Source organism: Parambassis ranga, chromosome 19 (genome assembly GCF_900634625.1).
Source record: "Parambassis ranga chromosome 19, fParRan2.1, whole genome shotgun sequence".
NCBI lineage: Eukaryota > Metazoa > Chordata > Actinopteri > Ambassidae > Parambassis > Parambassis ranga.
Genome location: NC_041039.1, coordinates 14,284,096 through 14,299,672, shown reverse-complemented (window position 1 = coordinate 14,299,672; position 15,577 = coordinate 14,284,096). Strand labels below are relative to the sequence as shown.

Here is a 15,577-nt window from a genome sequence, read left to right as displayed (position 1 = left end):
GATCATTTTTACCCTCAGGCAGTTGCACAGAAATCACACAAGGAAGGTCTTGAACAAGTTGTATTCTGAGAGCAGTGTTGTTATTTGAAAATTCAAAGTGCTGTTTTTGTGTTTAATTCTAACATTAGTTCTCTTGGGGAGTATAGTGCTGGGCAGGCAGAAATGTAATTACATGCACAATTAAACAACGAGGTTTAAATTCATGAGAAAGGATAACTAGACTGAGTGAATCAGAATGGTCAGCGGTTTCCTGCTGTACACAAACACGTCTCACTTCTTAGGGGAAACCGATTCCTCCAGCATCGTGGATTCTTCATCTCCCTCAAGGCCGAAACGATCCTTACTCTGCTTCTGTAGGGAGACAATTAACCGACTGGGTGAACAATACATGGACAGGGAACTGGAAATAATTCAGTAAGATTTAATTTGCACTCTGTACCTTTTTGAGAATGATGTCGATGTATCCGGCGATAAGTTGGGATATCTGCTCTCCTTCTGTAGTTTGGACGGAGTAGTAACTTTCCTGGTACTCTCCAAAATCCTTTACAAGGCAATAAAAACAGCAGAGACTCAGTCACAGTATGTTAACATCTAGACCACAGACAATTTCTATACCTAATAAAAAACCTTGCCATCTGTGCACAGATGAATAAAAATGTCCTGCTGGTGGTTAGGGGGTTTGAATCCACTTGGCAGCACCTTCATCTTTTTTCTTTCCTAACGATGGTTTCCATAGAGCAGATTAAAAATGATGTATTGCATCAGAAAACGGCTCCACTTCAAAACATCCTCAAGCGATGCACGGGTGAGTATTTTTAGTTTAAATCAATGTTGGCAAATATACCTCAGAGTATACTTTGCAAAATTTGCATAATCTATTAATCTTTAAATGGAGTAGAATTTCTTTTCAGTACAGGAAGAGAAGAGCCCATAGCTGGTTAAAGAAAATTGAAAAAGCTTTCAGATAAATAATACATCTAAATTCTGCACGTTCTCCCCCAGGAATCCTTTGTTAACCCAGATGAAATAGCTGGCTAGCTGATGAAGAGCTGCAGTCTGAGGTCTCAACATTTTTAGAATGCTGTTTGTACCCATCGGAAAACAAAAAAATGTTGCAGACAGTATTGGGGGTGTATAACAATACATGTGCCACATTAGAATAAAAATGAGTTGCTAACAGTTTACATTTAAAGGTGTTGGTTTACTGGTTTTCACTGGGAAATAAAAGGTCAATTAAAAATTGTTCTTTAGTTATGATTTGTTCTGAAATGTGTTGTGAAATCTATTTTTAAAGTAACCTAACCACACTGATCGCAGAGCCGTACGTCCCACCGTGCACATGAATACATACATGCATGCTTCAAACTTAGTGCTGAGAGTCACACTGTACCAAAGTGAAGCTCTTGGGGGAAGCCGCCCATCTTTTGACTGTTGTCAGAGGCCATTCCTGCACCACATCCTTCGTCTTCTCATCCACTCGCATCACTGACTCCTTGGTTATTCCCAGCAGCCGAGGGACCAACTTATTTTTACCCTTCATCTTTTCCTGTCAGATAGGAAAACATCAGACAACATTTATGTCAGTGCTAAACACCTACACGGATGATTCATTCAAGGTGTGAACGCATGATAATTCTTGACGTTCTGCTGTAAGACAACGCTGTGTCTGTGGCTCGAAGCCTCAAATGGAGAGAGGGAGAAAGGCAGCTGTGAAGTGACCCAGCAGAGTTCAGCCTTGTTTAACTGCTGCTTTATTGAGCAGGGTCTCCACAGGGTTTAGTCACTGTCAGCACAGCAGCATGGTGCTTCCACCAGCTCCACTGCCCTCCACTCTCTGCCCACAGAAAATCTATTACAGCTCACTTCAGACACCAAGCCTACACTTGGCTCCCCTCCAGGGGTGCGGAGGACAAAACAAAAATTAACAGGCAGCCTGTAGAAATGTTCATTCATTTTTTTTTATACACAGGGACAAACTGACGATACAACAGCAGGACCAGGACCAGGACCAGTGCTCTCAAACACAAGGACAGATAACATTATTCTAGAGTTCATGATATCTTTATGCAAAGGTTTATTAAAAACTTCCATTGTCTTACGTTACATTTTAACATCGTATTTATTGCTGCTATAGTCAAGCAGGAAGTGTGATTTTCTAATCTAAAGTGGAAGTGTTTTCTTTTAAATTGCTTAACCTTGATTGTTGCTGGGAAAAAAAAATCTGCCTATGCAACAAAAGGGGAGGCTTCATTGTACATGTACCTGCTTGCATGGCCGCTACAAACAGACTTACATGCACACACATACTTATTTATTTTCTATACACACTGTTTCCACTTCTGTTATCTTTACAGCAATACAATGGCCGCCAAGCTAAAACCTGCAGTGATTAAAGACTGACAGATGAGTAATGGAAAGTTACAATAAATGCTTCACCAAAGCCAGGTCTGTGCATTTGCCTTCGCAAGCATCAAGAGCAGAGTGCAGCTGGAGTGAATTATTTAACAGTCTTGAAATCTCCATCACTGCGTCCCCTCATTGAACACAGACAGCGCTCGTACATGTCGATGGACGCGCACTCTTGCACACAATGATAATTTGAACCCTGCAGTTTGCTTTAACTACGAGGCCAAACATTCTATTTATCGTCCATTAAGACCCCAGCAGACAACTGCACCTCTTTTTTTTCCTGGAAGTTCTTAGCCAAATGGGCTGCTGTCAGAGAGCTTTTGTAATACCTGCTGGTGCAACTTCATCCCATTCACATGCTGCACTTCCAGTCCACTTTTGTGTTTGCCAAACCAGAACAGAACAGAATTGCCATTGTCACAAGTATTTCACAGCACTGAGTGTGCTGTGGAACGGCAGGCGCACAAGCTCCTACTCTGAAGCTACTGATTTGTTGTGATAATGGGGCTTTTGGTGTTTTCAACAAGCTTTCATACCTGCCTGGCAGAACAGCGAGTAACAGAACAGCTTTCTAATCACAGCTGCCATTCATTAGCGCATGGCTTTGTGTTATAACCCAATGTTTAATTAAAATGATAAATATGAAATGAAAATTATAATTTTATTTTTATAACTTTGGCCTTCATTTGCATCAGTTATGTTGACACTGTGCTGTGAGGAGAATCCCCCATTAGATTAGATGTGGCTGCGCTCCTTAAATAAAACTCTTTCTTTAAATAATACGTCTACCTTTTAATTACACGTCTATCCCTCATCCTTCTTCTGTCCTCCACAATCAGCAGAGCTGATGCTGAATGGTAGGTGGTGCCTGCTCAGGCCATTGGGGCTGACCAATCAGAGCAGGCCAGGCTTTTATTAGTGAGCCTCCCTTAATCCCTATTTTGAAAGGAAATACAAACATATGTAGAAACTACACACTATTCCTTCCAATGCACCATTATTATGGATACAGAAGTCAATTGGGCAGACACAGAAATAGGACAAGGACATGGTGAAGACAGTAAATATGGTGATGTCACACTTATGAGTCTGTGTAATTCTGACAAACATTTCTGTATTACAAGGCACAATCGCCTTTCTCACCTTTTGACTACTGTATATTTATAAATAAAATCATGAGATAATCCACCAGAAAGGACAGCACTTCACCATATACAACAATTTCCCCTTACGGGATCAATAACGTATTTACCTACACTACTGCACTCCCCAGGATCCATGGCTGCAGAGGTAATGTTGCAACATTGCACACACTGTCAGAATATCACACAAGTAAACAAACCAGCAACTAATATAAAATCCAAGATGTAATTAACCTTTAGGGGCAGAAATCCATTTTTTTCCAGAGCATATTTCCTGCTTATTGTTCTGATGCTTGTAATAATGTGCAAATGTACTTTTTTCTTCTTCTTCTTGCATGGCTTTATCTCTTACCTTTACCAGGAAGAAGGACACTCCATATGTCTGCAGGGACCTGGCAAGCTTCACGTACTTCACTTTTCCCTCAATCTCTGTCATCTCTCCACAGTTTTTATGTTCCTGGACAAACAACAGAAACATCTCTAACTGAACATGTCATAACACACTTGAAATGTTGTGGTTATGTATGCATAATGCTATTTTATGCATCGATAAGAACAAATTACTGTAATTCCTTTGGGTTGTGCAAAGTTTCAAACACATTATTTTTTTTAGAAATGCAATGTAATGTACATACTTGAAATATTTTCTTCTCGGCCCCTCGCTGCTTGATGTACTCTTTAGGTAGGAACTCCTTCAGGCTATAGAGATAAATGGCATTTTTACACGGTTACTTGTGTGAGCTACAGGCATTTCCTTTTCTATTAACATACCTCTACATATGAGGTCATTCTTGCCTTTCTGTCTACATATCAGAAAACAGTTGTAACAGCTGACATCACCCCTGAGCTTTCCACAGGAGGAAATCCCTGAAGTAACAGTCTGTACTAAAGCAGGAGATAACTACCGCTGTACAGCTGTGAACTGAACATGTAAAAGAACACAACGTGCACACAGGGTTATTTCAAATGTTGGTATTAGTGAATATTTTTGATAACAAAATCTTACTCCAGAAATCCAGGCTTGTGCTTGTGCTCCACGTGTGGCCCGAACTGGATCTGAGCCTGGATCCCGGCAAACTCACAGGCTTTATCAAAGGAGACAGGGTGGGATCCATTCAATATATCATCCCTAGCCTGGAGGAGACATGAAGGGAGGAAGAGGGAGGAGGTGAGGGAGTAACACTTCAACCCAGGAAAGGGTTAGAACTACAAAGGTATGAGAATTATCCAAAATTCACCAAGCAGAGCATTGAGAGAAAGCACTTGAGAAAGGATGTTGTCTGTGTGCGTATGCACCGTAACTCAGACTTATTCACACAGGGGAGAAAAATAAAGATTTGTTTTTGACAACAAAAGTAATTCTGCCAACTCTCAAATATAAGAGCATCTCATCGTGGTCCATTATCTGTTATTAAAAAGGAAAACTTATTAAAGAACTGCAGTCTTTTACAGCATTACTGCACGGCCCTCTGTGTATTTTAAAGAAATATAAGATATTTTTCCTCTTTGCGCCTGTTTGGTGCTGTTAAGGCACCACTTATGTTTCAGTGCACTTTCAGAGAGGCTGTCTATATTATCTTCACATTTAGATGGAAAGGAAGAAGGCTTTGTTGACATCTTTCAAATGGATGTCCCTGTGTGCTGTTTTCTCCAGGGGGGTAGCTCTCCCTCTCTCTCTCTCTCTACCCCCCCCCCCCCCTCTCTCTCTCTCTCTGTCCTCTATCACTCTCTTTCTAGGTTACTACTGCAAATTTAATGGCTCCAAAAGCTGATAGGCCTTGCTGACACTGAAAGAGGCTCCATTTGTGCTTTTAGCATTAGCATATCAGTGCACGGCGTGGACTCGACTCCTTCTTACGTCCCATTACATCAATGAAAAACTAAACAGCAGCTTACTGCTGTAATGAGGACAACAATCTCCTCCACTCACAATCAAGTCCTTTCCCAAGTGCAATTCACAGTGGAGTACATAAGCTCTTACTGAACACAAGAAGACACTCTAAAATTAGCCCTCACACATGCCATTCACTCTGATATGTGCTGTTCACAAGGCAGTATTAATTTGAAGTGTGATGCGAGGAATAATGGCACCGCTGAATGCTCTAATTTTAGCGCAAGTACTGCTTGGTATGCAGATTGGTGGCAAAATATAAAAAAGCAACCAATAAACCGCACATATATAAAGTAATTATTCAGTATGCAACAACAGAGAGAATGAGAGACTGTTTTTAGATAGTTAGTGAGAACTAAAATGTAAAATATGATGTAGTTTTTTTTTCTCTTGTGGTCATTTGTTAGGCAGAGAGCGAATGATTAAGGACCTTTATTTCCTTAGTATTTTCCATACACACTTTATTTATATGGATTTATTCTGTGAAATCTCACCAGTAAATATCAGACTTATATCTCAGTTTCATTGATACCTGGTGATCTAAAAATGATAACATAAAATGATAACATACATCCTAAAACGAAGGTGATTCATTTGATCAGTCGAGAATAAGGGAGTCCATTTCCAGCAGAGTGGTAAATGTAACAACAGTCAGGTAGCCAGAAACCACAGTGGATTCAGGCTCAGCTGCTGAGTTGGCTCAGAAATAACAGCTTGGCACACACATGATAAGCAACCTGGATGCTACTCTGTTGTCATGTCAATACAGTATCACATTCATGAGGAAAGAACTGAGAAAAGATACAAAACTATTGGAACAAGCTCATATCTGATCAATCCTTATACTAAGCAGTCGTGCTGTCAAATGACTGGTCAGATAATCCTACTTCTTAATATATCAGCTATGGCAAGTGGTACAGCAACTGGTTCTAGGACCTTTTAATAGAGCTGTATGAGTGGAAATGAAGCACAAGACATCAGAAGCTGTGACACATACATCCTCAGGCTATAGCATTGAGGTCAACCAGTCCACCGAGGCCCAGCGGAGCACACAAAATACAATACAGCCATAAAAATAAATGCTGACGTAGAGATGCACTATAGACACTAAACGCACATAGTGGGATGGCTGCTGATAAATCAGTGAGCCAAAGAATTTTATTGTATACAAATTAAGGAATATATTGATCTATTTTTTTCATCCTGTCTCTTGACGGTGTTGCTCATTTTTCAGTACTTGTCATCATAAAATGATGTTACCTTCAGAAGGGTGGCAGAGCATTAGTTGAAAAGACTGAATACCACAGATTGTTTATCTGACCTTGCCTCATCATACAAATCATTACTTTAACACGTTAGCAAAAATAAAAGCAAAAAGATACACTGGGTGATGCTATTGTATATGGATGTTTGTTCCTGGTAATAATACAAAGGGAGTGGCAGCTGAGAGTACTAAAGAAGATTAGTCTGTTACTGGCATTGCTTCTATTAAATATGTGTGTGTGTGTATGTGTGTGTGTGTGGGTGGGAGGGAGTGTTTTTGGGTTTGACATCATGGAAGCTTCAAATCATGAATATTGAGATCATTATACACATTTGCAGGGCTGCTCTGTCAAAAGATTTTCAGCAATAATGTCATCATCTCTACAGTCTGAATTCAATTAGTCCGACTGAGTTTTGAATGAAGGGATGTTAAAAATATAAATGAAGCGACTGTGTGAAAAAAGGAAAGCAAAGAAAGGAGAAGAGAAGCTCTAACTATTTCACTATACAGATCCCTCTACTGACTCAGTTTGGCCTTTTTTAACACAGTGACAAATTAGAGCCTCTGAGATGTGAAGAGTCTCTGTGATCTGAGGAACAATCCGAGAGTGTGTGTGTGTGTGTGTGAGATAGAGAGAGCGGGAGGGAGGGAGAGAGAGATAGATGGGGAAAGGCAAGGCGGGGGGGTGGAGTTGTTATTGTGAAAGGAAATATGAGTCTGTGTTGAGAGGAGACCATGATATGCACAGTGCTGTAATGTGTGCCAGGGTAAGAGGGTGGGGATGTGTGCCACTATGTCAAAATGTGTAAGAGATGGAGAGGGAGTGGAGACAGGCAAACAGTGGAGGGGAAGGAAATGGAGGGTAAGAAAAATCGAGGCGAAAACAGGAACAGACAGATAGAAGGGAGGAGAGCATCTGGAGCAGACAAGGAGGGCGAATGACTGGATGTCTTTCATGGCCATATTTAAGAACTCCCAAGGCAGCAGGAACCAAAAAGATGAGAAGAATACAACCAATCTCAGACACTGTATATACTGTAGGCAATGTGAGTGATGCTTTTTGTGTATGGTAGCATTCAACAATCTTTGTGTGATTCATTTTTCAAATAATGTTTTGCATTTATTTCTGTGAGTGCACAGTGTGACTCTTCCCTCTCATCTTCTTCTAACCCTCTGGGTACATCTGTACAGTTTTTGTCTGTGTGTGTGTGTATTCAGGCACTTCACACTTTGCTGTTTAAGGTCAGGAGTTAGAGGAGAAACCTCCCACCACCGAGGTGAGTGCAGTGAGGAAAGACCTGGTTACAGAGGTGTTAGAGTCCAAACTGAGGGGCTCAACTACATAAAGAGTGGCACTTCAGTTGATGTAATTCACCTATCTAGCCATTTATATTGTGTTGATATGAGTTTTGAAGGTAGCAGCTTTCCATGTTTTCTCTAATGTAATAAATCGTGGCACTGATTAGTCGTACTGTCACAAGCACAAAATCGCTGTCATGGTTTTAGTTTAGTAGAATATAATTGCTCATACTATAGTATGATCCAGTTTTTATTACATGAATTCTAATCAGACCCAATAAAGAAAGTTTTTAGAGAGATGCTGCTTTTAACATCTGGCACCTTAGTTCTGTCTTCACATGCACACATTTAATATTGTTGTGCCATTGTGTTCTGTGAATCAAAAACCTGTCTAGACCACATCTAAGCTAACCACAATCCAGCCTGTCGGGGCCTAGACACAAGTAAGACGTGTGCTATGACAGTGAGTCCAGTAACACTATGTCTCTAAGTCTCCTGAGCCTTCTGAAAAACTACAAATAAAGTCTTAAATATTTTACATGCTTGCCTGTTTAGCCCTGACTCTGCTGGCCTGGGTGTTTTTTTGTGACAGCACAATGTGTTTGTAAAAGGTTTTACCTGAACATAGAGCAGGTTCAGCTGGACGGGATCCCTCGAGTCCACATTCTGGTCCGAATAGAAGAACTTTCGTCGGAGCAGCAGAGTCTCACTTTCTTCCACTCCTTGCTCTCTGAAAGTCCTGCTGTGGTCCAGCCAGTTCACTGTGCAATCAATACACACACACTGTTAGCACGTGGGCCAAAATGAACAGAGGTTCACTTTATATCATATATTAACAGAGTGGAATACTAATGATGAAACTAACAGGGCAGTTTGAAAGGATCAGCTTTGACAGACAATCTACTAAATTCATCAGAGGGAAAATCTCAACGAGGCATGAGGAGTGTCATTTGCATTATTTTCTGCTGAGACGGAAGCTCATTTTCATTTAAGTTACATTTTCATGTCTGAAAATTTAATTGGTGTCCTCCAGAAAAAAGATAACAGTGGTAATTCCATTAAACTTTCACATGTCCTTGCAATAAATTAGATGTGAGTGATATATGTCCAGATTATGGTGTTGAGTCAGGCTGACGTAAAGCCATCCAGATATCAACAGCATTTCTAGGGGGTTGTGTTGCACACTTACGATCATCATCCGTGTGGAGTTTGGCTTTGAGCTTCTCCATCTTCCTCTCGTCTCGCAGCAGCAGGGTTCTGTCTTTCTTAAGCGTCCCCATCCCGTCCTCCTTCTTGTCCTCTGTCACCTCTTGAATGAGGGAGTACTCCTCATAGTTGGTGATTCCTGAACAGTTAGCAGAGGAGAGAATTCTCAGAAGGGAGGAGATTCTTCAAGCCGCCATGATAACTACCGCCATGATAGAGTAACCATGTCTGCAGCTCCCTTGCACTGGCTTTTATCTCTTTTTCTCAGCTTTCAAACTGAAGTGAAGGAAAGCTGGTAAAATGCCAGAAAACTAAATAAGAGCCGAGGATGGAGAAGAAGCCAAGCAGAAAGCCCTACTCTAAATAAACATTTTCCAATAAAGCTATCTGTCAGGCACACATCCCTCTCTTCCTCACCCAATTAGGCTTGGTAGCAGCCCATTATAATTGAAATATACAGCTTAGGGTACACCTCTGTGGCTCTCAGGGATGGCGAGGTCTGGTCCTCAGGAAGAACACTTCGGCATTTATTAGGAACAAGCTTGTTTGAGCTTGATAAGTCACATTCATTGTGCTCTAAACAAAAATGATCAGGACTTTATCAAGCGTACATGAATCCTCTGAAGAGCTGCTCTTCAAATATGAATCTGAGAGCACATAATGACATAGTACCATAATGCAACTCAATAGGATGTCAAGTGGTGCCCCTCAGATAAAAATAAAAAAAAGAAGATGAATAATTGAAACTTTGGATGGTGGCTTGACAGGACTGAGTTTCACACAGCGGAGACTATTCTTACCTATTCTGCTGCAAATGGTGACAAGCAGCTCGCCCACTGTTTTTGAGTCATCTACCATGATGGTTTTAACTGCACCATCCAGCATTTTGATCTTTTGTGGCCTCTGTTTCTTCTTATACTCCAAAACATCCTGAGAAAAACAGGAGAGGAAGCAGGATGACATCCCCAGCCCTGCTGATCATTGTCAACAAAAAAAACCCCACAAAAAACTGACAGTTCTCAGCCCTGGAGTATATTACACAATCTTACTCCATTTCTCAGCATGTAGTAATCCAGGGTTCGTCCAGACTCCAGCCAGATTCCTTTCCTCGGGTCATCGTCAGAGAGGAAGAGGCCATAATCAGAAGCTGAAATACACAGAGTAAAACAGAGCATGCAAATGAAAGAGGCCATAGATTTCCATTATGTAAATTACATTCACCAGTCACCCTCCAACCTTGTCCTGTCTGGGCTTCTGGGACTCTCTCTCGGATGATTCTGCATGCATCATACACAGGGGTGGATGGCTCAAACTGCATCGTCTTCACCACATTGCACTGACGCACGCATATCTTTAATGACAAGGCCACCATCTTGGTCTAATCTAATGGCCTTACCGACCTTTACACCTGCAAAACACAGAAAGAGAAACATGACGTAAAGTTCAGAGTGTGTGAGTCAAACTGCTGGCTAATATCCCAAATAGATGGACTATGTTATGGCAGCCATTATCATACTGTCCAAACATAAAACAATCAGGCATGAAGGTGTGAAGATGACGCCTATAAAAGGCAGGATATAACACCACAGGGCTCCGTACAAATCATCACAATTGCCTCCTCTGGGACACTTTTACCTGTGAAATTGAATGTATGTTATTCTCATCACCCTCCAGGTGGCCTGACAGTAAAGGGTTAACACATAAGGAGCTTCTGTCTGGTTACAGTGTATGTAAAATTAGCTGAACTAAGACAAGAAACATAACCTTTCAGCATAAAAAAGTGCAAATCTCTCCAATCTGAAAGAATAACACCGGACGAGTCAAAACACATTTCGCCGCTGCATCATTATTCGCTCTTCTGCTGGTCTGCACTCTCCTCCAGAAGCAGACTTCACCAGGAGACAGGGGAGTGGGCGTTTTATCATATACTGCAATTAGAGTGAATCAATTCTGAGACTCATGTACTGCAGAATTATTCTCCTCTCCTATGACCTTGGCTGGGATGATAGTGATCAATAGGGTCATCCACACCAGAAAGGCTCTCTGTCTCCTATTTAACAATTTATGGATGTGTAATTTAGTTTTTACTTTAACAAATATTCTTTTCTGTGACACCTTTAAAGCTAAACCATCAATACAATTGATCAGCCACAATATGACAAAATAAGATTAAGCACCAGTGTGAGTGACAAGGGCCAAAAAGCCAACAGGACAAACAGTAACCCAGTGACAGGGTCATGGAGGCCCAAGGCTAATTGATGTGCATGGAGAAAGAAGGGTAGCCAAACCAACAGCAGTGCCTACTACTGTACAGCAATTTGTTGTAATTGTGTGCACGTCAGTCAATGTTTACATGCTAACGTCTGTCCACTGCCAAAATCTCCTCCAATGGGCATCAGATCTGGATTAAGGTGGAACAAGTTGGCCTGGTCTGATGAAAAGAATGCAAGCGGGCAGAAGCAATGTAACGCTCTGGGCAATGTTCTGTGTAAAAATTTGGCTCCATTCATGTGGACATTTTTTTTCATACCATGTACACTCCTTCATGATAACAGTATTGCTGGATTGAAGAAGCCTATTTCAGCAGGATAATGCATCCCTGCACAATGATAAATGTATGATAAAAAAACCAAAATCATCAAATCTCTGTCTGACTAAGCATCTGTGGGATGTACTGGAAAAATAGGTCTGATCCACAGAGGCCGTACATCACAACATACAGGACATCACTGTGTTTGATACCATAGGAGTTTATGCCTTGACAGGTCAGGGCTAGTATATATTCATCAACAGTGTTTCCCAGTATAATTTTACAATGTTCTAGGGCTGCAAAATGTTTTTTTTCTCTGTGTTTATGTTGAACTGCTCATTATTTTCTGCAATAATCAATTATTAATTTGGTGAATCAATAGCTGAAGTAAATCAGAAAGATTTTTTCATCCATCCTGTTTTTCAAATTATACTGTGGGACCACAAGAACCTTAGTATTTTTATCCACAGTCGGATATAAAGGCAAAAGTTCAAATCTCCACACTGACACGATTCAGACGTCAGCCACACTCAGAAACAAAGAGTTTTTTTGTGCTCACAATTCACAGTTCACCCACAGCTCTCCTTTGAGTGAGAGCACAGAAGGTCTGAGAAGTAAATTTTCTATAATGATGGAGTTGTGAATGAGCCCGCTTGTGACAGTGCCTCTGTCAAAGCCATGGGTTCCTCTCCTTCCTTGACTTTTTCTTCATACAAAGTGGGAAAAGACAAGCACAAAGAAGAAGGGCTAATGGCGCCACATGAGCTCCCCTCTATGCAAGCTGGCGGAGAAGCCCCACTGAGGTTTTGTCATCCGGCTCTTTCGCAGATATTCTTGTCTAGACCAAGACCCCCAGAGTGACGCTACAAGAGAGCATGCAGGTTTATATTCTGGACAACAGCTCCCTCTTATAGATAATATTTGTATTTTTGTGGAAGCTTCTCAAGTATTTGATGAAGATTACTGTTTGTCTAAAGCAACAGTCAGGTTAGTATCTGTTGTCAGTAGCATCAGTCACTTCAGAGAGTAACTACTGCAGAAACCACATGATGAAACCCAGGGGGATAATGATAATCCCTGAGCTTACAGTAGTGTGAGAGAACATTTTTCACCAGGATCCTCGTGCAAACACTTTAATGCAGCCAGCTCCTCATTAGCTCTGCTTTCAAGCAAGGATGACACACAACTCACTTCTATTCCTCTCTGTAGAATCTCATCTTCTTCAATTTTATTACGCTTACTAGATCACTAGGGTGGACTTAAAATGTAATTTTGCCTCCCACAACTACCACCAGAAAAGAGCACCTCATTGAATTAGGTTTGTTTACTACTCCAAATATTAAGACATGAAAATGGCCAGAGTGCAGCTTACAGTGGAGTCTAAACCTGGACAATTCAATAGAGACCAGGCAAGGCAGGAGCCATCTGGAGAGGATACAGCTCTAATGATTGACTGTAATACCAGCAGCAGAGCCCAGCCTGAGAGCAACATCTGCTGAGATTATTGCACTAGTGTCACACGACATAGTGAGGAGAAAAACCTGAACATTATCAGTAAAGGTGGTTATGATGTGATCAGCGTTTGTTTCTCCAGCGACATGGAGATTAAAACACAAGAACAAACGCAACAAAAGCCAAGATCAGCTGGTGTTCTTAGCACAGTGGGCTTTGACATTTTACTCCACAGCAATTACCCATTGAAACCTTCCTGACCCACCAGAAAAATAAAACAGTAACAACAAAAACCACAGCAGCAGAATGACAGACAGCAATATCATATTCAGATTTTCAAGGTCAGCCTGTTATACTGAGATCACAAAGAAAATGATGCCCTTTGCTCTCTTTCTGCTGCATCTGTGTTTACACATCGTGATGCAGAAGACAAATGTGACTTAGTTTACCTACACACTTTAGTTGTGTGTGTAATTCACAGCAATTACTGTGAAAATAAAAAATACACACTCTGGAATAAAAGGTAGATTATGCTGCAACTGTACAGCAATAAAAAGGACGACAATTAGATTTTTACAAGCTGTGATGCAACTAAAAAAAAACCCTCCAAAGCTCAGTCAGTAAAGCAGCAGGAAGGTACTGTCGCTGCATACTATACCATATTATCTTCAGCCCGGTGAACTATTATTATTGTGTAATCTAAGCATGTAGTGTGAATGGAGGGCTGAGAGTAATTCTAACCTCAGCAGTTTTCAGAACTGTTGAGAACAGCAGCCTTAAAGCATGTGTGCCCTGGGAAAATGTTACACTGCTCCACACACCAGCACCCTCCTCCACCTCCTCTGCATTGACAGCATGAATATCATATATTTTTTTTCTGTCTTGACTGAAAGCGAGGTTCAAAGCCTGTCCAACAGTGGGTCACATGACAGCAAGGTTTTTTTTTTTGACGTGTGTTTAAATTCAGCAATTAATTGCAAGGAGATAAATCTATGTTAATATAAATTTCACATTGAAGAGCCATGCCATGATCAGGCATATTATATCACCTACATGTTAAAGATGTAATTGTTAGGCTATCATTTTTAACATTTTAATATGTATTTGGTACATATATTATGTGCAGCAGACATGCTTGATTTACAACAAATGCATACTATCAGTAGCAAAATGAGAGCTGTAGATGCATCACAATGCCATTATGGAAAATATGATGATGGTACTCTGCAAAAAATCAAATATTCATAAGCTGACAAAGTACTGATGGATGGAGGAGGTTTATTCTTTTAGAAAGGGGGGAGATAATGCAACAATACAGTGTTGCTACATAAGGCTGGCTAAAATCTAAAATCTAGGGACACTTTAAAGTGTATAAAGCAAAGTCACTGGTGATTAAAAGCAGAGAGAAAGAGGGGACAAGGCAACATCACAACTTCAGATTGTTCAAGTCTAGCCCTAAAGTGTCCATAAGTCTGGATACACTTTACAAAACACACACAATATTTGGAGGTTTGGAGTTGACAAGAGAAAGTCAACATGTCTAACCTCAGAAAACAGTTTGTCAACCACTAAATATTTATAAAAAGTAACCTATCATCTGAAAACCAACACTAAGGGATGACATTATTTCTGAAAGCAACCATTCAAAACCCATTCAAACATCCACCAACTATACACAGGAACAGGCAGTCCAAGTACACATTGCTGTAGCACTCTATCTAGTATAGATAAAACAGTTTCAGATTTTTAGTGTATGTCTGCAACCTTTGTATCAAACTAACTAGTAAATGTATTCTATACTACTTCCAAGGAAATGAAATGTTACAATAGGCAGGCAAATTAATACAGAATAACAAACAATGGCAGGCAATGGCCAGGTTACTGGTACCATTAATGTTATTGGTTAAAATGTGACACATGATGTCACATCTTGTGTTCATTTAGCCACGTGCTCTGTCACATGTGACATTCCCAAAGGCTTTTTTATGCCTTGCAAAGGCCATTTATTCGTCTCTGTCTGTCTTTTGGTGCTCATGCCCTTGCAGCACTGAATCTGGAGCCTACCTGACTACAAGTCAAATAATTAATAAGTCACATTTCACCCCCACCCTTATCACTTCCTCCATATGTTTCATAAATGAATTAATCACACAGCATGCTGAAGCAGAGCTGACCCTCGCTATTTTAGTTTCACCAGGATTACTATCATCGACTTTTTACATGATAAGAGCCTTGCACTGTATCATTTGACTTAATAGAGTGTTAGTCAAGTATTGGTTGTTGATTAAAAAAATGAAGCAGTGGACCCATACTTTCACTTCAGAGACGCAATGTAAATTTTCAGCAACATTTAAAAATGAACCTTGCTGCTAAGACCCACTCTT

At 40.6% G+C, this 15,577-nt stretch overlaps 1 protein-coding gene across 1 annotated transcript in view; it reads right to left on the bottom strand.

Moving 5' to 3' along the window:
* tln2b (talin 2b) overlaps positions 1-15,577 on the bottom strand; it is a 69,784-nt gene that overhangs the window by 32,541 nt on the left and 21,666 nt on the right. Inside the window, exons 2-12 of the mRNA XM_028431014.1 lie at positions 10,448-10,619; positions 10,261-10,358; positions 10,012-10,141; positions 9,195-9,350; positions 8,624-8,766; positions 4,558-4,685; positions 4,187-4,250; positions 3,904-4,008; positions 1,391-1,546; positions 440-541; positions 275-351 (exon numbers count right to left, since the gene is read on the bottom strand). Coding sequence (XP_028286815.1) covers positions 275-351; positions 440-541; positions 1,391-1,546; positions 3,904-4,008; positions 4,187-4,250; positions 4,558-4,685; positions 8,624-8,766; positions 9,195-9,350; positions 10,012-10,141; positions 10,261-10,358; positions 10,448-10,583 — 1,295 coding nt within the window. The 5' untranslated portion in view covers positions 10,584-10,619. The remainder of the gene's footprint in view (positions 1-274; positions 352-439; positions 542-1,390; positions 1,547-3,903; positions 4,009-4,186; positions 4,251-4,557; positions 4,686-8,623; positions 8,767-9,194; positions 9,351-10,011; positions 10,142-10,260; positions 10,359-10,447; positions 10,620-15,577) is intronic.